Source organism: Macaca nemestrina, chromosome 2 (genome assembly GCF_043159975.1).
Source record: "Macaca nemestrina isolate mMacNem1 chromosome 2, mMacNem.hap1, whole genome shotgun sequence".
Classification (NCBI taxonomy): domain Eukaryota; kingdom Metazoa; phylum Chordata; class Mammalia; order Primates; family Cercopithecidae; genus Macaca; species Macaca nemestrina.
Window position 1 is genome coordinate 161236048 of NC_092126.1, and position 24655 is coordinate 161260702.

General features: G+C 39.9%; 2 protein-coding genes across 6 annotated transcripts in view; both read right to left on the minus strand.

Annotated features, from left to right (window-relative positions):
• LOC105470284 (poly(ADP-ribose) polymerase family member 15) overlaps positions 1-20164 on the minus strand; it is a 60844-nt gene extending 40680 nt beyond the window's left edge. Inside the window, exon 1 of one of the 4 annotated variants that reach the window (XM_011722109.3) lies at positions 18200-20164. In XM_011722109.3, coding sequence (XP_011720411.2) covers positions 18200-18481 — 282 coding nt within the window. In that variant the 5' untranslated portion in view covers positions 18482-20164. Of the gene's footprint in view, positions 1-18065; positions 18160-18199 lie in introns of those variants that run through there. The other 3 variants (XM_011722110.3, XM_011722108.3, XM_011722114.2) reach the window with 3 other exon arrangements.
• A 973-nt stretch (positions 20165-21137) lies between these two features.
• Positions 21138-24655, minus strand: part of LOC105470283 (deltex E3 ubiquitin ligase 3L) — a 57104-nt gene continuing 53586 nt past the window's right edge. For both annotated transcript variants that reach the window (XM_011722107.3, XM_011722106.3), the window contains exon 5: positions 21138-24642. In XM_011722107.3, the coding sequence (XP_011720409.1) occupies positions 24573-24642 (70 nt within the window). In that variant the 3' untranslated portion in view covers positions 21138-24572. The remainder of the gene's footprint in view (positions 24643-24655) is intronic.

The following is a 24655-nucleotide window of genomic DNA, read 5'->3' on the forward strand; positions in this document are numbered from 1 at the left end:
TGAGTGGATAAATGAACTATGGTCCTTCCATATGATAGAATATTATTTAGCACTAAAAAGAAAAAGAACTGAGATATCAGGCCACAAAAAGACATGGAAGAAACTTAAATGCAGATTCCTAGGTGAAAGAAGTCAGTCTGAAAAGGCTACATACTGTATTGTTTAACTATATGACATTCTGGAAAAGGCAAAACTCTAGAGACAGTAAACAGATGAGTGGTTGCCAGAGATTTGGGAGAAGGAAGGAGAGATGAATTGGTGGAGCACATGGAATTTTCAAGGAAGTGAAACTATTCTGTATGATATTGTAATGGTGGACACATGACATTACGCATTTGTCAAAAACAATGGAACAGGCCAGGGCAGTGGCTCACACCTGTAATCCCAACACTTTGAGAGGCTGAGGCAAGTGGGTCACCTGAGGTCAGGAGTTCGAGACCAGCCTGGCCAATATAGTGAAACTCCATCTCTACTAAAAATATAAAAGTTACCTGGGCGTGGTGGCAAGCACCTGTAGTTATGGCCACTCAGGAGGCTTGACCCAGTAGGTGGAGGCTATAGTGAGCTGAGATCACACCACTGCACTCCAGCCTGGGTAACAGAGCAAGGCTCTGTCTCAAAACAAAACAAAACAAAACAAAACAAAAAAAACCACACACACACACAAAAGACAAACAAAATCCAATGGAACTATACAACACAAAAAGTGAACTCTAAACTATGGATGTTAGTTAATAACAATGCATTGGTTCATCAATTGCAACAAACGTATCACACTAGTGCAAGATGTTAATAATAGGGAAAACTAGGGGAGAGGGAGTATTTGAGAATTTTCTGTTTTCTGTTAAATTTTTTTCTGTGTACCTAAAACTCTAAAAACAAAGTCCATTCATTAAAAAAAAAGGTAAAATGAATTTGGGAGCAATACTAATAGAAACACACTAATGAGAATGTGCACGAATAATAACTTTATTCTACTTTTCACTGTTAAAAACAGGCAACACCTGTGGCATGTGCTTACTTCAAAGTACCAAATGTTGCAAAGGGATTATGAAAGCTAGATATGTTCAGAATAGAAAAACCGACACCCTGAAAGGATGCAAAACCATGTCACATGAGGATGTGCAGAAGGGAATGAGAATCTTTGACTTGCAGGAGTAGAGTTAATGAGTGGGGTGGAATGCAAGAGCAGTGGTCTTTAGACATTCGAAGGGCTGCCTTATGAAGGAATGATTTCTACAACTCTACACTGGTATGTAGAGCTATAGTAAAACATATTTGGGCTTAACATAAAGCTACATTTTTAAATAATTAGAACTGCCCTAAGATGGAATGGGTCAACATGGGAAACAATAACCTCCCAGGCAAGCAGAAGATAGACCATCACTTAGTGGTCTGGTTTTACATCTAAGTGAACTCTTTTGCCTTTTTTCTCCCATATTTTTCTTAATTGGACTCCCTAGCCTATTTTAAATACATTTTCCTAGTAAAAACAGTTTTATTTAGTACTCATATCAGAGGTGATAGCAATGAAGGACAGTGAAAATGAAAGAGTGAAATATTTAAATAACATTTAATAATGGCATTTTGTGCTTATATCTGCCAAGAATTACAGCTATCCAAAACACAACTCATACCTGTTATTTCTCACCAAATTAGTAACTTGTGTTTCCCATTTGTTCTTAATTTGATAATTGTAACAGCTTTATTTATTGGGTACCTGTTATGTGTCAGATATTTTGTAAATATTGTCTCAATTTAATCTTCACAATGAACCTGTGAGACAGATTTTACCTGTACTTTCTGAATGAGTAAACAGGCCTGGTGCAGTGGCTCACACCTGTAATCCCAGCACTTTGGGACACCAAGGTGGATGGATCACTTGAGGCCAGGAGTTTAAGACAAGCCTGGCCAACGTGGTGAAACCCCATCTCTATTAAAAATGCAAAAAAATTAGCCGGGCATGGTGGCAGGCTTCTGTAATCCTAGCTACTTGGGAGGCTGAAGCAGGACAATAGCTTGAACCTGGGAGGCAGGGGTTGCAGTGAGCTGAGATTACACCACTGCACTCCAGCCTAGGTGACAGAGACTCTGTCTCAAAAATATGGATGGATGGATAGATAGATAGATAGATATATATATATATATATATTTTTTTTTTTTTTTTTTGAGACGGAGTCTTGCTCTGTCCCCCAGGCTGGAGTGCAATGGCGCAATCTCGGCTCACTGCAAGCTCCGCCTCCTGGGTTTACGCCATTCTCCTGCCTCAGCCTCCCGAGTAGCTGGGACTACAGGCGCCCACCACCTCGCCCGGCTAGTTTTTTGTGTTTTTAGTAGAGATGGGGTTTCACCGTGTTAGCCAGGATGGTCTCGATCTCCTGACCTTGTGATCCGCCCGCCTCGGCCTCCCAAAGTGCTGGGATTACAGGCTTGAGCCACCGCGCCCGGCCTGATAGATAGATTTTATCTTCTAGTCTATATATATATATATATATATATACACACACACACACACACACATATATATGTTCAAGGTGACTAGAAGATAAAATGATTTACAAAAATGGAGTAGCAGAGCTCACTCCTGGTATAGCGGATAAGGGCACACACATTGGAGTCAGAGAGATTTGATTTTGAATTCTGGCTGTAACATTAAAAAGGCCATTTACTGTAAGGCTTAAAAACAAGGGTTGCCTGGGATTTGAATCCCAGCTGCACCATTACTGAATGTGTGACTTTGGGCAAGTCATTTATGTTCTCTATGCCTTAGTTTCCTCACTCAGAAAGTGAGGATAATGATACTACTTGCCTCACAAGGAGATTAAGAGAGTTAACATTAGTTTAATGGTTAGAACAGTGCTATGCGCATGCTTGACTTTCCTCTCTTTCTTTGCCTTGTCTGGTTTTCGTTTTTATTTTTATTTTTATTTTAAGTTCTGTGGTACATGTGCAGGATGTGCAGGTTTGTTACATAGGTAAATGTTTGTCATGGTGGTTTGCTGCACCTAAATACCCATCACCTTGGTATGAAGCCCAGCATGCATTAGCTTTTTTCTCTAATGTTCTCCTTTCCCCCACCTCACCCCTCAACAGGCCCCAGTGTGTGCTGTTCCCCTCCCTGTTTTCATGTGTTCTCACTGTTCAGCTCCTGCTTATAAGTGAGAACATGTAGTGTTCAGTTTTCTGTTCCTGTGTTAGTTTGCTGAGGATAATGGCTTCCAGCTCCATCCATGTCCCTGCAAAAGACATGATCTCATCCTTTTTATGACTGCATAGTATTCCATGGTATATATGTACCATATTTTCTTTATTCAGTCTATCATCAATGGGCATTGGGGTTGATTCCATGTCTTTGCTATTGTAAACAGTGCCATAATGAACATATGCATGCATGTATCTTTGTAACAGAATGAATTATGTTCCTTTGGCTATATACCCAGTAATGGGATTGCTGGGTCAAATGGTATTTCTGGTTCTAGATCTTTGAGGAATCACCACACCATCTTCCACAATGGTTGAACTAATTTACATTCCCACCAACAGTGTAAAAGCATTCTTCTTTCTCTGCAACCTCGCCAGCATCTATTGTTTCTTGATTTTTTAATAATCACCATTCTGATTGGCATGAGATGGTATCTCATTCTTTTAATGAAGGCCCATTGTGGGATGTCTGGAATCTCAAAGTAGTGTGCAACCATAGTTTGCAAATGAAATGTAAAAGCTGTCGTCTGTCTTACCAATTTTTTTTTTTTTTCTGAGACAGAGTCTTGCTCTGTCACCAGGCTGGAGTACAGTGGCGCGATCTTGGCTCGGCTCACTGCAATAACCGCCTCCCTGGTTAAAGCAATTCTCCTGCCTCAGCCTCCTGAGTAGCTGGGATTACAGGCATGCACCACCACGCCCAGATAATTTTTGTATTTTTAGTAAAGACGCAGTTTCACCATGTTGGCCAGGATGGTCTTGATCTCCTCATCCCATGATCTGCCTGCCTCGGCCTGCCAAAGTGCTGGGATTACAGGCATGAGCCACTGCGCCTGGCCCCAATAATTTTAAGAAAAGTGACAACTTTCATGTTGGGTGTTACTCCCACCCTGAAATCACCATTGGCTTCTGGCAGGTCACTAAAAGACTCCATGAGCAAGGTTAGCATGTTCTGAGTCATGATGTCTTGGACATTGTGAAGTGCAACCAAAAGAGAGACTTGTAAAGGATCTCTTTTGCAAATTCATCTATTTCATCCATTTCCACTTCTTCCATTTTCTCCACTCTTCTGGAAAGTATTACTTTTGTACCTGAATGTTCCAACTTACTGATTTTTAAGGAGACAGAAACACTCAGGATATTTTTATGTCTGATTTGAGATTTGAAAGGATTTGGCTTTTATATTACTTTCTATTTTTAAATACTTTGGAAGAAAATAGATTTGATTCATTGCCTTATTCTTTTAATAACAAAGCAAATAGTAACTCATTGGCTAAAATATTGCACAAAGTTAAACATTATATTTTGTAAAGTCAGATTTACTTACCAAATCATGGGGGGAAAAAGTAAGAAACATGATAGTAAATGATGGCGATCATCCACTGATTTAAATTAATAGAACTACAACATTTTACCGCAAAGAAAGAAGTTTCTGTTACTGCATAACAAAAGGACAGTCTACAGATGTAACCAAGACACAGAAGTGTTGCATATTCAAAAAGAAGACTGGGTTTGAGTAGACCTTTATCACAAAGGAAGGGGACAATAGAGACTCTGACTTCCATTTTTCATTGTTTTTTATCTTTGAAAGAGAAATAAAGGAGCTTTCCCTTAGCATAATAGAGAGTCAAAGTCAACAGTATTCACAGTGAAGAAGAAAAGTCACTCTCCTTAGAAGTAGCAAAAATCAAAATAAAACAAAAATCAGATATGTGTTCTGTCACTACTTTGCTTCAATATATTATTTGGAACTCTTCTTGGTCATCAAAATAAGGTGAGGAAAAGAAAGAGGGTAAGTATAGAAATGAAAATGATAAAAAGTTACGCTTTACAGGCTGGGTGCGGTGGCCCACGCCTATAGTCCCAGCACTTTGGGAGGCCGAGGCAGGCGGATCATGAGGTCAGGAGATCGAGACCATCCTGGCTAACACAGTGAAACCCCGTCTCTACTAAAAATACAAAAAAAATTAGCCGGGCATGGTGGAGGGCACCTATAGTCCCAACTACTCAGGAGGCTGAGGCAGGAGAATGGCGTGAACCTGGGAGGCGGAGCTTGCAGTGAGCCGAGATCGTGCCACTGCACTCCAGTGACAGAGTGAGACTCCGTCTCAAAAAAAAAAAAAAAAGTTATGCTTTACAAACAATACAACGTATTGTGAAAATAAAAAATAATAACATGATTGAGAAAGTGAAGACAACTCACAGAATGGGAGAAAATATTTTCAAATCATATAGCCGATAAGACTTGTACCTAGAATATATAAAGATCTCTCACAAGTCAACAATTTTAAAAAATCCAATTTAAAAAACGACAAAGGATTTGAATAGACATTTCTTAAAGGAAGATATACAAACAGCCAATAAAGACATTAAAAAGATGCACATCATTAGCCATTAAGAAAGTGGAAATCAAAATCACAATGAGATGCCACTTCACCCCACTAGGATGATTAAAATGAAGAAGACACATTGCTGGTGGGAATATAAAATAAGGCAACCATTTAGGAAAACAATGTATCAGTTCCTTAAAAAGTTAGTTCACTTCAAGGTATATACCCAACAGGCATGAAAACATACATCCACACAGTAACCTCTACAAAAATGCTATGGACTGAATGTTTGTGTTCCTCTCTAAATTCTTAAGTTGAAGTCCTAATTCCCACTGTGATTGTATTTGGAGCTGGGGCTCTTGGGAGACAATTACGTTTAGATGAGGTCATGAGGGTGGACCCCATGATGGGATTAATACAAGAAGATGAAGGGACAAGCCCATGTGAGGAAACAGCAAGTAGGGGCTATTGACAAACCAGGAGGAGGGCCCTTACTAAGAACTCTACCACGCTGGGACCCTGATCGCAAACCTCCAGCCTCCAACTTATGAGAAAAAAAGTTCATTTTTGAAGTCATCCAGTCTGTGATATTTGATACAGCAGCCCAAGCTGACTGAGACAACAAATGTTCACAGCAGCATTATTCACAATCGCCAAAAAGTAGAAACAGGCCAGGCGCGGTGGCTTACACCTGCAATCCCAGCACTTTGGGAGGCCGAGACGGGCAGATCACGAGGTCAGGAGATCGAGACCATCCTGGCTAACATAGTGAAAATCTCTCTCTCCTAAAAATACAAAAAAATTAGCCAGGCGTGGTGGCAGGCACCTGTAGTCCCAGCTACTTGGGAGGTTGAGGCAGGAGAATGGCCTGAACCTGGGAGGTGGAGCTTGCAGTGAGTCAAGATGGTGCCACTGCACTCCAGCCTGGGCAACAGAGTGAGACTCCATCTCAAAAAAAAAAAAAAAAAAGTAGAAACAACCCAAACGTCCATCATTCGAATGGATAAATAAAAGGTAATATATTCATACAATGGAATATTATTTGGTTAAAAGAAGAAAAAGTAATGAAGTTCCTATACATTCGACAACATACCTTGAAAACATGCTAAGTGAAAGAAGCCAGTCACAAAAGGCCACATATTGTATGATTCCATTTATATCAAATGTCCAGAATATATAAATCCATGAAGACAGAAAGTATAGTAGTGGTTACCAGGATTTGGGGGAGAGGGAGGAGGAAATAAGGGGTAACTGCTAATGCATACGGAGTTTCTTTTGTCGTGATGAAATTTTCTTTATTTATTTTTATTTTTTAGAGACAGTCTTGCTCTGTCACCCAGGCTTGAGTGCAACGGCACAATCATGGTTCACTGCAGCCTCAATCTCCCTGGCTCAAGTGATACTCCCACCTCAGCTTCTGAAGTAGCAGGGATTACAGGTATGAGCCACCACACCTTGCTGAAAATTTCTAAAAGCAGATAGCAGTGGACTCCGTAAACATACTAACAACCACTAAATTGCACACTTTTAAAGAGTGAATTTTATGGCATGTAAATTATATCTTAATAAAGCTGGCATCAAAAAACAAGAATCAATAAGCCAAAAAAAATCAATAAACCAATTCCTAGAAAATATATAGATATATGAGATCATATTAACAGAATAACTTAATTTTAATGGCAAAAATAAGCCTCAACAGATAGTCTCTGCTCATGTGTAAATATAGTACAAATAATAATAGTCTCCAAGCTAAATTATAGATAAAATAAAACTTTTAATTCAATCTCAAGATATTAACACGATAAACTATAAAATTTGATAAAATAAAAGCAAAATGTATATATTTTTAAAAAGATAATAAAGGAAATGATTAGGAACTTGGCTTGCTACACTTTAAAATGCATCTTTCCACAGACTGGGAGAAAATTTTTGCAGAAGACATATCTGATGAAGTGTTATCTCAAATATACAAAGAACTCTTAAAAGTCAACAATTTTTTTTAAAAAACACCAAATTTTAAAATGAGCAAAAGATGTGAACAGACACTTCACCAAGGAAGATATACAGACAGCAAATAAGCATATGAAAAGATGCACAACATCATGTTAGTGAGTTGCAAATTCAAACAACAATGAAGCCGGGTGAAGTGGCTAACACCAGCGTGTAATCCTAGTACTTTAGGAGACTGAGAAGGGAGGATTTCTTGAGTCCAGAACTTCAAGACCTGGACAATATAGTGAGACCTCATCTCTACAAAAAAATAAACAAAATAAGCCAGGTGTGGTGGCTTATAGTCCCAGCTACCAGAGAGGCTGAGGTGGAAGGATCACTTGAGCCCAGGAGGTTGTGGCTGCAGTGAGTGATTGCACCACTGCACTCTAGCCTGGGGGATAGAGTGAGACTCCAGCTCAAAAATAAGTAAATAAAAATTAAAAACAAAACAACAATGAGCTACTCTATACGCCTGTTAGAATGGTGAAAATCCAGAACACTGACACCACCAAATGCTGGCAAGGATGTGGAACAACAGGAACACTCATTTGTTGTTGATGGGAATGCAAAATGGTACAGCTACTTTGAAGACAGTCTTGTAGTTTCTTACAAATCTAAACTTACTCTTCTCATATAATTCAACAGTCGTGCTCATTGGTATTTATCCAACTGACTCGACAACTTTTCCCCATGCAAAAGTCTGCATATACATATTTATAGCAGCTTTAGTCATAATTGCCAAAGCTTGGAAGCAACCAAGATGTCCTGCAGTAGGTGAATGGATACATAATCTACAGTACATTCAGACAAGGGAATATTATTTAGTGCTAAAAAGAAATGAGTTATCAAGACACCACACACACACACACACACACACACACACACACACACACACACAACCATAGAGCAAACTTAAGGCATATTACTAAGTAAAAAAAGTCCATCTGAAAAGGCAAAATACAGTATGATTCCAACTATATGACATTCTGGAAAAGGCAGAATTATGGAGGCAGTAAAAAGATCAGCTGTTGCCAAGAAGGAAGATGAATAGCAGAGCACAGAGAGTTTTTAGGGCAGTGAAATTATTCTGTATGATACTATAATGGTATATACATATTATTAAACATTGTCAAAATCCACAGAATGTACAGCACCAAGAGTGAACCCAAATATAAACTAAGGGCTTTGGGTGATAATGATGGGTCAATGTAGGTTTATAAATTGTGACAAATGTACCACTCTGGCGTTGGATGTTGATAGTTGGGGGGATTGTGTGGGGGTGGGGTGTGAGGGATATATAGGAACTCTGTACTTTCTGCTAAATTGTGCTGGGAACCTAAAACTACTCTAAAAATTGAAGGCTATTTTTTAAAACGCATCCTTAAAGAACAATTATAAAACTAAATAGTTCTAAGTTAAGAATGGATAATATAAGAACCACAATAGCAATTCTAGAAATAAGCCTTAATCTCTCAAAAAGTTTAACATATGGGCATGTTGGGCATGTTGGCTCATGCCTGTAATCCCAGTACTTTAGGAAGCTGAGGTGGGAGGATTACTTCAGGCCAGGAATCTGAGACCAGTCTAGGCAACACAGCAAGTCCTCATCTATACAAAAACTTCAAAAAATTAGCTGGGCATGGTGGTGTGTTCCTGTAGTCCTAGCTACTTAGGAGGCTGAGGTGGGAGGATCACTTAAGCCCAGGAGTTCCAAGTTAGAGTGAGCCATGATTAGGCCACTGCCCTCCAACAGAGGTGATAGGAAAAAAAAAAAAAAACGTTTAATATATGAAATATTAAGGAGAGTGGAGAGATGAATCATAATTTAATAAATATTGTTGGAAAAGTTGGGTTTTATTATGAAGAAAATTAAACATCAATTCATACCTCACAATCAACACCTAATCACAGTAAAACTAACCCTTTTTTAGTAAAACTAAACCTTTTAGTTTTACAATTAGTAAAACTAATTGTAACTAACAGGGTTACAATTTTTAACTTTTAACACCCCAAAAGTAGTAGAATAAAATTTCTGTATTTATTTAATTAATTGAAAATGTTTCAACTGATGAAGCAAATAGAAGATCTACCAATGGCAATTGAAATGGATTCATATAAAATACTAAAACATTAATTTTAAAGACATTTGCAAAACAACAGTTACTCAAGAAACGTAGGTTGATAAACTAACACAATGGAACACAAGGCTCTGTCCTCAACCAAGGTGGTAAACTGTCTAAAGTTCCAGAAATGGAATAGGGGATGGCAGTTTATGGAGTCCATGTGATAAATCAAAATCGTCTTCTATCAGATGATTCATGAGAGGGTGAATTCAGTATGCAAAAATGTAAATGCACCAGACCAATGTGGTTCAGCTTTTATGTAACGAAGTTGCAAGTTGTTTTTCAGTTGCCATAGACCCCCAGGTTGAAGGTCACGTAACTGAACACCCAAATGTGCAACCACGGGCAGAACCTAAGTGCTCAGCAGCAAGGAACAGGAACTGTATTAAGTGGTGGACACTACATGGCAGGATCCAGGATCCAATCAGATCAAACCCTGATGTCACTCCATAACAGGATCCAGTCATATCATGTCTCCTAGCATTACCTCATTGCAAGATCCAATCAGATCATACCCCATTTTTCTGTGGCTATAAAATCTGACCCAGTCTCCAGCTTGGAGAGACAGATTTAAACAAGGTCTCCCTCTGTCACCCAGGCCAGAGTACAGAAGTACAAACACTACTCTCTGCAGCTTTCACCTCCTGGGCTTAAGTGATCCTCCCACCTCAGCCTCCTGAGTAGCTGGGTAGATGTAAGCACTTCCTCCTGTCTTTGTGTCAGCTCACTCAGAATAAATCTTTCTCACTGCAAAAACCTGGTACTTTAGTATTTGGCTTTCCACTGCCCAAGCAAATAGACCCAGTTTAGTTCAGTGACAAAAGGGCACTTCATAGATATCAATGTGTAAAGCACTAGAATATGAGTTACATAAAAGTCAAGCAAATCAAGAATGGGTCAATTTTCAAAAATCTATTACTATAATTCACCATATTAATAGGTTTAAGGAAAAAAAAAATAGGATTATTTCCAAAAATACTGAAAAAGCTTAGACCAAATTTAACACCAATTCCTAACAAAATCTCTTGAAAACTAGAAATGGGCCCAGTATGGTAGCTCATGCCTGTAATCCCAGCACTTTGGGAAGCCAGGGTGGGTGGATCACCTGAGGTCAGGAGTTCAAGACCAGCCTGACCAACATGGTGAAACCCCGTCTCTACTAAAAACGCAAAAATTAGCCAGGCATGGTCACACACACCTGTAATCCCAGATACTCGGGAGTCTGAAGCAGGAGAATCGCCTGAATCCAGGATATGGAGGTTGTAGTGAGTCAAGATTGTGCCATTGTATTCCAGCTTGCGCAACAAGAGTGAAACTCGATCTCGAAAAAAAAAAAAAAGAAAGAAATGGATGAATATTTCCTTAACATAATAAAAACAGATGTACTTCAATCCTAAAGGAGCATTCTACTTAGGAAAACTCTGTAGGTATTTTTTCATTAACGTCAGGAACAAGGTAAGTATGGTAACTGATTTAACATTGCTCTGTAGGAACTAACTAATGCAATTATATTTGTCAAAATGTAAGATCATAGAATAGAAAAAGGTGAAATAAAACTGTTTTCACTTGAAGGTGACATGATTTATACCTGGAAGACCCTAAATTAAATGAAAAAATAAATAATAAAAAAAAAAAAACTCAGCTGGCAGCAAGGTATAAAATGAGCATGCAAACATCAAAAGCTTCAGGACTTCTACTTAGGAAAATATGAGTAACAGACTTCCCATCCCACTTTAAACAATTAGAAATTTGGTCAAAAGATATCTCAAATGTTTTTTGAGATATTTGATAACAGGCAATATGGGACAGTGATTCCTTGAAGAGAAGAAACAGGGTGAACTCTACAATTGCTCCCTTCTAGGCTTACCACATGGAGAGCGGTGCAAGCCACAAAGCAGGAAAAAGAAACTCAGGAGAAGCCTGGAAGCCTCACTGAGTGAGGAGACAGACAAACTTGGGACTTAAAGGAGGTGAAAGTGACTAGAAATTACAGGTCAGAGTACTGGAGAGGAGAGAGTTGCGCAAAGAGCTCCAGAAGTCTACAGAGTATCCCCCTTGAGTCTCAAATGACAAAAGGGCTAGGAATAGTGCCTGTTCTTAATAGCCACAGTAGAAAAATCTCATAATGCTTATGGTATAAGGTAGAGCATTCAGAAGGGTTTTACCTCCATGGTGTAAAAATTAACTATAGATTAAAGGTCACTCTGCTCCTGCCTAACGAAGCTTAAAAGCAAGCCTCAAAAGGGTGAAACAGTTCTCAAGTAACTTAACTGTAACCCAGATACAATCTCAAGAATATTTGTTAAAGTGCAAAAATATCCAGGACTCAACAAGGTGAAATTCATATAATGTCTGGCATCCAATCAAAAATTACTAGGCATGAAAAAAGTAGCAATATATAATGCATAATGAAGAGAAAAATAAATCAATTGAAATTAATTTAAAAATGATACAGGCTGGGCATGGTGACTCACACCTGTGTTCCCAGCACTTTGGGAGGCCAAGGTGGGTGGATCACCTAAGGTCAGGAGTTTGAGACCAGCCTGACCAACACAGTGAAACCTTGTCTCTACTAAAAATTCAAAAAACAACTAGCCAGGCATGGTGGCAGGCACCTGTAATCCCAGCTATTTGGGAGGCTGAGGAAGGAGAATTGCTTGAACCTGGGAAACAGAGGTTGCAGTGAGCTGAGATCACGCCATTGCACTCCAGCTTGGACAACAAGAGCAATAATCGATCTCAAAAAAAGAAAAAAAAGATACAGATGATAGAATTAGTAGACAAAGATATTAAAACAATTATTATAATGATATTTCATACTTCCAAGAAGGTAGAGGAAAACACGGGCATACTTAGCAGACACTTACTATAAAGGAGAACCAAATCAAACTCCTAGAGAGAAAAAATACAATGTCTGAGGTAAACAAACAAACAAACAAAAAACATTGTATGGGATTAACAGCATAATTATATACAGCAGAAAGAAAAGACAAGTGAAATTTAAATCACAGCAATGGAAAACAAGCAAAATGAAAGACACAGAAGATAATGAATAAAGTATTAGTAAGGTATGGCAAAAGTTAAGTGGACTAATATGAAAGAGAGACAGGATGGTACAGAAGAAAATACTTGAAGAAATTATGCCCCCCAAAATTTAAAATTTGATGAAAACTATAAACCAAGAAACACAATAAACATGAAGAAGAACTACACCTAGACACATCATACTTGCTTAAAACCAGTGATAAGGAGAAAATCTGAAAAGCAGTCAAAGGAAAAAGAATTATACACAGAAGGATAAAAATAAGAATGACAGCAGACTTTTAGTTAGAAACAATGTAACCCAGAAAACAGTAGAGCAATATCTTTAACTGTCAACTTAGAAAATGTCATTAATGCTGGGTGCAGTGGCTCCTACATTTAATCTCAACACTTTGAGAGGCTGAGGTGAGAGAACTGCTTGAGCCTGGGGGTTGAAGACCAGCCTGGGCAATATAGTGAGACTCCATTTCTACAAAAAATGTTTAAAAACCAGCTGAGTGCCAAGGTGGTGCATGCCTGTGGTCCCAGCTACTCAGGAGGTTGAGGTGAGAGGATCGCTTGAGCCCAGGAAGTCAAGGCTGCAGTGAGCAGTGTTTGCACCACTGCCCTCCAGCCTGGATGACAGAGGGAGACCTTGATTCAAAAAAAAAAAAAAAAAAGGAAATATCAATCACAATAAATGTGAAATAAAAACCTTTCAGACATGCAAAAGCTGAAAGAACTCATCATCAGTGGACCAGTGCTATAAGAAATGTTGAAATGTTAAAAGAAGGTCTTCAGAGAGAACAAAAATAATGCTAGATGAAAAATGGTAAAATGTAAGTAAATATAAAAGACTGGTTCTCTTATTTTTTAAATCACTTTTAATCTCCAAATAACCAAAACTATCTTAAGAATGAACAACTAAGCTGGTGGTCTTTCACTTCCTGATTTCAAAACATATTACAAAGCTATGGTAATCAAAACAGTACAGTACAGGCATAAAGAAGACATATAGAACAACGGACCAAAAAAGAAAAGTTTCATGGCATTGAATTTGGCAATGATTTTTTGGATATGACACCAAAAATACAGGCAATAAAAGTAAGAATAAACAAATGGACTACGTGAAGCAAAAAACTGCATTGCAAAGGAAACAATCAACAGAATAAAAAGGTGACCTACAGAACAGGAGAAAATATTTGCAAATCATATATTTGTGAAGAGGTTAATATTCAGAACATACAAAGAACTCCTGCAACTTAACTTCAACAAAAACCTGATTTAAAAATGGGCCAAGGACTTGAATAGACATTTCTCCAAAGAAGATACACAAATGGACGACAAGAATATAAAAAGACGCTCAACACTGCTAATCATGAGGGAAACAAAAATCAAAACCACGGTGGAATATCACCTCACACCCATTAGAATGGGTGCTGTAAAAGAAAAGGAAAGCAAAGGAAGACAGGAAGGAAGAAAGAAAATAAATAATAAGTATTGTCAAGGATGTGAAGAAATTGGAATCCTTGTGTACTGTTGGTGGGAATGTAAAAATGATTTGGTTGCTATGGAAAACAGCATGGCAGTCCTAAAAAAAATTAAAAATAGGATTACCATATGATCCAGCAATCCCAGTTCTGGATATAAATACAAAAGAATTGAAAACAGGATCTTGAAGAGATACAGTAATTTGTCACTTAATGATGGGGATACAGTCTGATAAATGTGTTATTAGGCAATTCTGTCATTGTGTGAACATCATAGAGTGTACTTACACAAACCTAGATGGTATAGCCTACTATACACCTAGGCTACATGGTATAGCTCCTAGGCTACAAATCTATACAGCATGTTACCGTACTGAATACTACAGGCAATTGTAAGACAATGATATTTGTGTATGAAACATACCTAAATATAGAAAAGGTACAGTAAAAACACAGTATTATAATCTTCCAGGACCAGCATTGTTTACATGGTCGATCACTGACTGAAACTTCATTATGCAGAGCATGACTATATTTGTACACCCAAGTTCATTATTATTAGTCACAATAGCCAAAAGGTGGAAGCGACCCAAATCCATTAATAGGTGAATGTATAAACAAAATATGTTTATATATACATAATAAAATATTATTCAGCCTTAAATAGGAGGGAAATTCTAACACATGCTATCACATGGATGAACCCTGAAGACATTATGCTAAGTGAAATGTCAGTCCCCCCCAAAAAAAAAATACATACTGTTTCAGTTTTGCAAGATGAAAAAGTTCTGAAGATTGCCTATGCAACAGTGTAAACACACTTAACACTACTGAACTATATACTTAAAAATGGTTAAGATGGTAAATCTGATGTTATATGTATTTTATCATTATTTTTAAAAATAAAAGAAAAAGAAACTTGGTAGATTTCAGTGCAAATATTATCAAGGGTAAAAATGGCATTTCATAATGACAAATGAATCAATTCATCAGGAGGAAATAATCCTAAACATTTTATTCCTAATAACAGAGCTTCAAAATATATGAAACCAAAACTGATAGAACTCTGAGGAGAAAAGAAACAAATCCACAATTATAGTTGGAGATTTCATCATCCTCCCTTAATAATTGATAGAACAAGTAGACATAAAATCAGTAAGGACATGAGGACTTGAACAACAACCAACTCTACCTAATTCACATTTATAGAACACTCTACCCAGTGAGAGAATGTACTTTGTTTTCAAGTGTGCTTGGGAATTTACCAAGATAGATCATATTCTGTCCATAAGACAAACGTCTCTCTCTCTCCCTCTCTCTCTCTCTCTCTGTGTGTGTGTGTGTGTGTGTGTGTGTGTGTGTGTAGTTGTTGTTGAGTCAGAGTCTTGCTCTGTCACCCAGGCTGGAGTGCAATGGCACGATCTCAGCTCACTGCAACCTCTGCCTCCCAGGTTCGAGCAATTCTCCTGCCTCAGCCTCTCGAGTAGGTGGAACTACAGGCATGTGCCACCAGGCCTGGATAACTTTTGTATTTTTATTTTTATTTTTATTTTTATTTTATTTTTTTTTTTTTTTGAGACGGAGTCTTGCTCTGTGCCCCAGGCTGGAGTGCAGTGGCGCGATCTCGGCTCACTGCAAGCTCCGCCCCCCCGGGTTCACGCCATTCTCCTGCCTCAGCCTCCCGAGTAGCTGGGACTACAGGCGCCCACAACCGCGCCCGGCTAATTTTCTTGTATTTTTAGTAGAGACGGGGTTTCACCGTGTTAGCCAGGATGGTCTCGATCTCCTGACCTCGTGATCCGCCCGTCTCGGCCTCCCAAAGTGCTAGGATTACAGGCTTGAGCCACCGCGCCCGGCCAACTTTTGTATTTTTAGTAGAGACGAGGTTTCACCATGTTCGCCAGGCTGATCTTGAACTCCTGACCTCAAGTGATCCACCCACCTCGGCCTCCCAAAGTGCTGGGATTACAAGTGTGAGCCACCGGCCCTCAACACATAGGTTTTAAAGAATTCAAATAATGAAAAATATGTTTTCTGATCACAATGGAATTTAACTATTAATAGAAAGCAGTAGCAAACTGGTGATACCTAAGGCTCCAAAGACTCTCTGCTGGATGATTTTATTTACATGACTTTCTGGAACTTTAGGGACCAAAATATGACCCCTAGTGATTGCCAGGAGCTCATCTTGAGTGAAGAGGTTGAAGACAAAGAAACTGGTAGAAAACTCTTTTTTATCTTCATTGTACTGGTAAACATTTGTCAAAACTCACAGAACTATACACTAAAAAGTATGAATTTTCTAAATATAGAAAAGCTGTCTGTAAATTACACCTTAATTTTTTAAAATGAAAGAAAACATCAAAGTATACATACACGTAAATAGACAATACAGTGAATGAGAAAACCTCATATATAATATTGAGAAAAAATTAAACAAGAAATGTTTTATGTGAAGATAACTATAAAACTTCTTTAACCATCCTGGCTAACACGGTGAAACCCCGTCTCTACTAAAAAAATACAAAAAACTAGCCGGGCGAGGTGGCGGGCGCCTGTAGTCCCAGCTACTCGGGAGGCTGAGGCAGGAGAATGGCGTGAACCCGGGAGGCGGAGCTTGCAGTGAGCTGAGATCCGGCCACTGCACTCCAGCCTGGGCGACAGAGCCTCAAAAACAAAACAAAACAAAACAAAAAGACACAAAAGTCAACTTAAACAATGAAAGTGCGTCCTTTGTTTTGTTTCCTTTTCTACGTGCTTCAAAACATTCTTTCATAATGGAGATTTCACTGGTTGTGTTCAGGATCAGTACACAGATATTTCAATTTGTACACAATTCTTAACATACACACACAAAAAAAATTTACAAAGTCATGTATTGTAATTCTTTTTAAAAGTTATTTTAGTGACTTTCCAGCTTAAAATTTGGAGGCAAATTTTCCTTAAGAGGATATGAAGTACCAGTATCTACAACTGTTGATAAGCTGTTACCTATGTCCCACCAATTCACAATTTAATATCATATACATTACATACTCAAATTCTCAGTCTTTCACAGCACATTAGGTTAGACCATGTCAACACCACCTAAAGATATCAGCTCTCTATAATTTATTAATTTAATGCAATCCCAATAAAAATTCCAAAGAGTTTTTCTTTTCTTCTTTTTTAACTGATCATACATCAGAAAAGTTCATAAGGAAAAATAAACAACAAGAATAGCTAGGAAAATAGTGACAAGGAAGCACTATCTAGGAAAAACATACAGCAAAGTCTCTCTAAAACAGATGAATGAACAGGTCAATGGACGAAAATAGAAGGTCCAGAAATACCCAAACTACATATGAAAGTCTAGTACATGATAAAGCTGGTATCTCAAGTTACTGGGACAGGGATAACCTTTATAATAAATGGTGTTGGGACAGCTTGACACCCATTTGAAAAAGAAGTAATTAGATTCACTCCTCAAATCACACACAATAACACACTCCAAATGTATTATAGATCTAAATGTAAAAAATAAATCAGTTCAAGTACTAGAAGTAAGCATAAGTGAATTCTTCTATAATTTGGGTGTAGGGAAGAGTATGACTAAAAGTCATATATTAAAATATGACTAAAAGTCTAGACGTCATAAAATAAAAGACTGGTAAGTCTGGCTACACAAAATTTAAAATATTTGCATGGCAAAGAAAAAAAAGCCACCATAAGCAAACTCAAAAAACAAAAAATAAATTGGGAAGACATACTCATAACACATATCACAAATAAAGGACTCATATCCCTTCAAACTTTATAAAGAACTTTTAAATTTTAAGCAGGGCACGGGGGGAGGGGTGGAGACCAGAAATCCTAAGGAAAAACAAGCAGCACGCTCCCCCCTCTTCCGGAACAGGGAAGTAACTCACTGTAGTCGGCGCCCCCTGGAAGAGAGGGTTCTGCGTGGCGTGGGGTCTCTGCGCCCGCCCGGGCTGCTGGGTCTCGCGGGCCCCGGGCTCAGCCCTGCTGTCCCCTTCCCGCACCCGTCCCCCGCGCTCCTCACCATCCTCCCGAAGAAAGAGCGCCGGAAGGCCTGACACGCCCCAGGGTTCCCGGCCAGCCGCACGCTCCCCGCCTCCGGATCTCGTCCGGCTCTGGAAGTACACGTGTAACTCGGTTCGCAAGTTCTTCGGAGGTCGGAGCCCCTGGACTCAGAGCAGCTGCAGGAAGGGGCCTGGGGCAACCATCCTCGGCTCGCCCAGACTGCAGGTGCGTCCCACCCAACAGACTTGTGCCTCGAACTTCTTTCGCTTTCTTTTCTCTGAAAACCGCTGCTGCCAAACATTGAGGCCTCGAGTCCACAAACAGCTGCCTCAGGATTTTGTCGCCCTTTGAGACATTGCTGCTAGACAAATCCTGGGTCAAAGTCCTGGGCTCTGCAGTTTTATTAGTTGTGTAGCCTTAGTCGATAGCATCTGTACAATGGGCACAGCCATAGCTATTTTATGTTATTGTCATGAAGATTAAATGAGATAAAGTCTGTAGAATGCCTGACACATTAAAACACAAAAATCGGTTTTCCTTTCCTTTTCTGCTGGGCATCCCATTCCTTGCCCCCCAAATCTCCCTACACACCCATCTTTAGAAAAATACACTGGGTTCTTTCCTGTGCTCCCTAAGCCAGAGCTGGAGTCAGGTTCCCCTCTGGCCCAACAAGGCATTATTTAACAATCAACGCGTATTGAAGGCCTTTGATATGCCTGGCACTGTGTTAAGATTATAAAGATGAATTAGACAGATCCCTTCTCTTTGGAGTGAGGGGGGAAGTAAGGAGATGGAGAAATAAAACATAGATTAATACAGTTACCTGGTGTATCACAAAAAGTCCTGGCAGTATACTGGTGGTATACTCAAAATTAATCATTGAGGATAATTTAATAAAGAAATTATTTACACAGGTGTGGGCAAAGGATTAAGGAAACCAGTGAGAGATGGTGAAGCAGCCTCCTCTCCTTACCATCTAGGCTGAAGGGGCAAGGGAGGGGGCATCTCCTGAACTTGGTAAGAGCTATACCCATAGGAAAGTGCCAGCAGGTAGGACCCATGACTGCTTTCGGGAGACAGCCAGGGGAGTATAAGCATCTCAAGTACTCTCTCCCTCTGCCTTCCAGTCTCGTGCTGGTATCTCCCCCTGCAGAACCCAATGAGTAATCAGAGAATGGAGCTGATGTGGTACTCAGAGGTCAGCCCTGGGTACCACCTCCAAGGCAGAGAGCAAGGCAATGGATTTTGGTATCATATTTGCATTGAGACACATATAAAGTATTAGGATAACAGAAATCAGTGGTTTGTTGTAATTTAGAGACAAGATTGGAGAAAAGTTTCTATAGTAGTGGCATTTCAGTAAGACCTTGGATGATGAGTAGGGGATTTTCTAAGAGGAAAATGAGGTGAAGAATGAGAATGAGGCGTGTCTCTCTCTCCCTCTCTCTCTTCAGAGTTCCTTCTTTCATCATCTGTCATGCAGAGAGCAGGAGTAGGGGGTGGATTACACCGAACAAAGATCACACGCATGAAAGTATGGACTGTGCTTTGGAAAATCTTGTAGTCTGGTATGACTGAACCCTAGGGACTTGGTGGTGAGGAAGGAACACAAAGTATGCAAAGTGGCATGAGAAATCTCTAATGGCCATGCTGCTGAGTTTAAACTCTATTTTCTAGGCCAGTGGATCTCTAAACGTAATTCCCAGACCAGCAGCATCAGGCTCATTGTGAAGCAGGAACCAGGGTGATAACTCCTAGCACTGCATTGCATTACATCTTACTTTGCCTCACTTCTCTTTTTGTTTCTCCTTGGGCTTGGACCTCCAAAATTATTAATATGTTAATCTTTGCATCGAGCTCTGTGTTTTAGATCTGATCAATAAAAATGACCCAATCGATAAAAAAGGAAATAGTACCTAACTTCTGTATGGAAATCAAACCAAAAACAGTACTAAACTTTTTTTTTTTTTTTTTTTGAGACGGAGTCTCGCTGTGTTGCCCAGGCTGGAGTGCAGTGGCATAATCCCAGCCTACTGCAACCTCTGCCTCCTGGGTTCAAGCGATTCTCATGCCTCAGCTTCCCAAGTAGCTGGGATTACAGATGTGCACCACCATGCCTGACTAATTTTTGTAAACACTAAACTATTACAGTAAGTGTAAGGAAGTCCAATAAAGATCTTATTTTTCTCCTAATGACTACTTTGATGCTATTTTCAGGGAGGCATCAAATACGTCAGTATTATTCTTTCTTTTTTTTTTTTTTTTTTTTTGAGACGGAGTCTCGCTCTGTAGCCCAGGCTAGAGTGCAGTGGCCGGATCTCAGCTCACTGCAAGCTCCGCCTCCCGGGTTCACGCCATTCTCCGGCCTCAGCCTCCCGAGTAGCTGGGACTACAGGCGCCCGCCACCTCGCCCGGCTAGTTTTTTGTATTTCTTAGTAGAGATGGGGTTTCACCGTGTTAGCCAGGATGGTCTCGATCTCCTGACCTCGTGATCCACCCGTCTCGGCCTCCCAAAGTGCTGGGATTACAGGCTTGAGCCACCGCGCCCGGCCAGTATTATTCTTTTATTTTTTCTTTGGAGAGAAGGGTGCCCCTGATCTAATAGTGCTCAGTGAGTTGTCTGGGTAATTCAGCACCAATGTTGGAGAGGTGAAACAGAAGCAAGGTATTGCATATGCTTTCTCTAGCAGAGAAGAGATGAAATCTGCAGCCTACTTTTATCTTTATAACCTATGTGTTATAAGGAAAAAATATTGAGAAATGTGATTTTTACAGCCAAAAGTAACAGCAGTGAAGTCAAGAGTAGTTAAGTTGTACTGTGATAATTTAGGAAGCAGCTACACACCAAATCAACTAAAGACCTCCATGCACATGTTTTACAACTGTATCCTGTGTGTGTTGTAGGAAACACCCAGAATCTCAACCGAAAGGGAAAAAAAAGAAGGGAGAGAACACAATTTGTTCTAAATCTTTAACTTTATTTAAAGCAGATACAGATAACACCTTCCAAAGAGTAAAAGCAGTAACCCAAATGCTCTCCAGTCACCCATACCATGAAACTTGCACATCACACACAGTGCAATCTCCCATCCAGAACTTAGTAGAAACCAAACTTTTCCTTCTTTGGAACAAATTTAGCTAAAAGATGAATAGCTAGAAAATAACTATAATGGTAAAGAATTTAATGAATCACCAAAAACTAAATTTATAATCTGATTTTTTAAAAAATCATGTATCATTTAGCTTAAGCTTCCTCAACTCTCTGGACAAAGAAAAAGATTCTGAGTTTTTAAGTTCTTCAAATAGGATTTCCTCTGGGGAAATTTGCTTTGAGTACTGTGTGGGAATCCATTTCTGAGAGAAGCCCAGAATAAAGGGTTCGCCTCAGCCTGCTCCATGGAGAAGTACCCTCATGGGAGACAGTACAGATCTCAGGGGCAGAACTATGGGGCTAGACTACCTGGTTCATGTCCCAGCATTTCCACTTATTAACTGTGTGACCTTTGGCAAGTTACTTATCCTCTCTGTGCACCAGTTTTCTCAGTTATAAAATGGGAAAATGAATTGTATCAATCACACGTATGTAAATCTGTTGAAAGGGGACAAAATAAGGTAAGTACTCATTAAATATTAGCTATTATTATCTGATAAAAAATTTGTACGTGTGTATGTGTATCTTTGGGAAAAGAAGAAGGCATCTTGTTTACCATTTTTTTGGAGAGGGGCTGGGAAATGGATAATCACATAATTTGCTATTATTAATCTGACTTGAAGAACTGTTTAAAAATAAAATTTGGCATGTCATATATTCCTTATAGTAGGCTTATTTCACCTTTCTTCTGTCCAGAGAGAGTATCAGCGAGAAGGAATTTAAAGGTGAAAACATGAATTGGTGGGAGTTAAGGGTTGAAAAACTACTACAATGTGGGCTACGGTTATTATAAAATGATGGAGATGGAAACTAGAGTAAGTTCGTCTGTTAAACCTGGAAGTGAGCTAGGCATGGTCGCTCACGCCTGTAATCCCAACACTTTGGGAGCCCAAGGCAGGAGTATACCTTGAGCCCAGGAGTTTGAGACCAGCCTGGGCAACACAGGGACACCCCATCTCTACAAAAAAAAAAAAAAAAAAAAAAAAACCCAGGCGTAGTGGTGCACGCCTGTGGTCCCAGCCACTTGAGAGGCTGAGGTGGGAGGATCACCTGGCCCCAGAAGGTTGACACTGCAGTGAGCCGTGATTGTGCCACTGTACTCCAGCCACTGCACTCCAGCCTGGGGGACACAGTGAGACCCTGTCTCAAAACAACAACAACAAAAACAAAACAAAACAAAAAAACACTTGGAAGTGGGGTATACTCAAAAGTACAAAATTATCTAGAGAAAAACAATGCTCAGAAATATGTAGCATTACTGTGGCAGGGCAAGTGCACCCAATATGGCAGTTTACAAGGAACAGAAAGCAAAGGCTCAAGTGGGGGGCCTGGTCAGAGTTCAGGCTGCAAGTGTTCTAGAATAAGAAACTTAAGTCAGGCACAGTGGCACGTGCCTGTAATCCCATCTACTCGAGAGGCCAAGGTTGGGGGATGGCTTGAGCCCAGGAGTTCAAGTCCAGTCTTGATGTTTTCCCTTAAGAGACAGGGCAATATAGTAAGGCCTTGTCTCTTAAGGCAAAAAACAATGAAAGAAAGAAGCTCAGTTTTCCAAATTAGTAGCCAGGACTCTAGAAATGGCTTCCTTACTCCTGCCTGTGCCAAAGATTTTGGAGGCAAATATCCCTCTGCTGGCTTACTAGCAACCTAAGTCAGGCAACACAATTTTATGAAACACTGCTCTAGTTTGGTTTGTTTGACCTCCTCCAAATCTCATGTTGAAATTTGATCCTCAGTGTTGGAGGTGAAGCCTAATGGGAGGGGGCTGGGTCATGGGGGCAGATCCCCCATGAATGGCTTGGTGCTCTTCTCATGGGAGTGACTCACTATCAGTTCCTGAAGAACTGCTTGTTAAAAAGAGCTTGGCACCTCCCCCACACCTCTCTCTCACTTCCTGTCTGTCATATGATTTCTGGCTACACTTGGCTATGAATGGAAGCAGCCTGAGGCTTTCACCCGATGCCCTACCTTCTGGCCAGCAAAACTGTGAGCCAAACAAACCTTTTTTCTTTATAAATGACGCAGTCTCAGGTGTTCTTTTATAGCAACACAAACAGACTGACAGGCACCAACTATATACTAGGCTCTTGGCCATTAAAAATGATAGTCTTGGGTAGATGTGGTGGCTCATGCCTGTAATCCCAGCACTTTGGGAGGCCAAGGCAGGAGGATCATTTGAGCTCAGGAGTTTGAAACCAGCCTGGCCAACATGGCAAAACCCCATCTCTACTAAAAATACAAAAAATTAGCCGGGTGTGGGTGCACACACCTGTAACCCCAGCTACTGGGGAGGCTGAGGCAGGAGAATTGCTTGAACCCGGGAAGTGGAGGTTGCAGTGAGCCAATATCACACCGCTGCATTCCAGCCTGGGAGACAGAGCGAGACTCCATCTCTAATAATAATAATAATAATTAGTCTTATTCCATTTATTACCAATGCTTGCCCAATCTCTACTCATGGCCACTTTTCTTGCCATGAGTAAGAAAGCGGAATATGGGTCTTTAATTTTCCACAACCAACCCTTTTTCCTCCCATTTACAATAGAATTTCACTTTCACAGGTAGAGATTAAGGGGAAAACACACAAAAAAATGAAGAACCACCCCAGAGATGGCAATGAAAAGGATCAATTGGCAGCTGATAGTTCAACTGAAGGACATAGAAGATGATTTCAGACCCACCTCTAACCCCAGTGATGACACAAGAGGCATGACACCCTTGCAGCAGATTTTACACAGATTTGGGGGACTTTTGTCTTCCATAAAAAGTATCACTCCAGGGCCAGGTGCAGTGGCTCATGCCTATAATCCCAACACTTTGGAAGGCTGAGGCGGGCAGATCACGAGGTCAGGAGATCGAGACCATCCTGGCTAACATGGTGAAACCCCGTCTCTACTAAAAATACAAAAACAAAAATAAGCCGAGCGTGGTGGTGGGCACCTGTAGTCCCAGCTGCTCAGGAGACTGAGGCGGGGAGAATGGCGTCAACCTGGGAGGCGCAGCTTGCAGTGAGCTGAGATCGCACCACTGCACTCCAGCCTGGGCGACAGAGCGAGACTCCGTCTCAAAAAAAAATATCACTCCAGAAATGACAGACTAGCAGATTCTTATTCTTATACAAACCATTTCTTAAGAAGAAAAATTTCAAAGTCCTTTCTACGTAAGGATTTAGATTGGCATAAAATCAGCCTCCTAAAATATACTTTTTTGAAAGCTTGATTTAAGACATCTTCCAGCAGTTTTCTTACTCAATTCCTTTCGCTTTCAGCTCCTCTGTGACACGTTTCAGGTAAGAAGGATCAGGGTAGCCATACCTGGAGAAAGAAA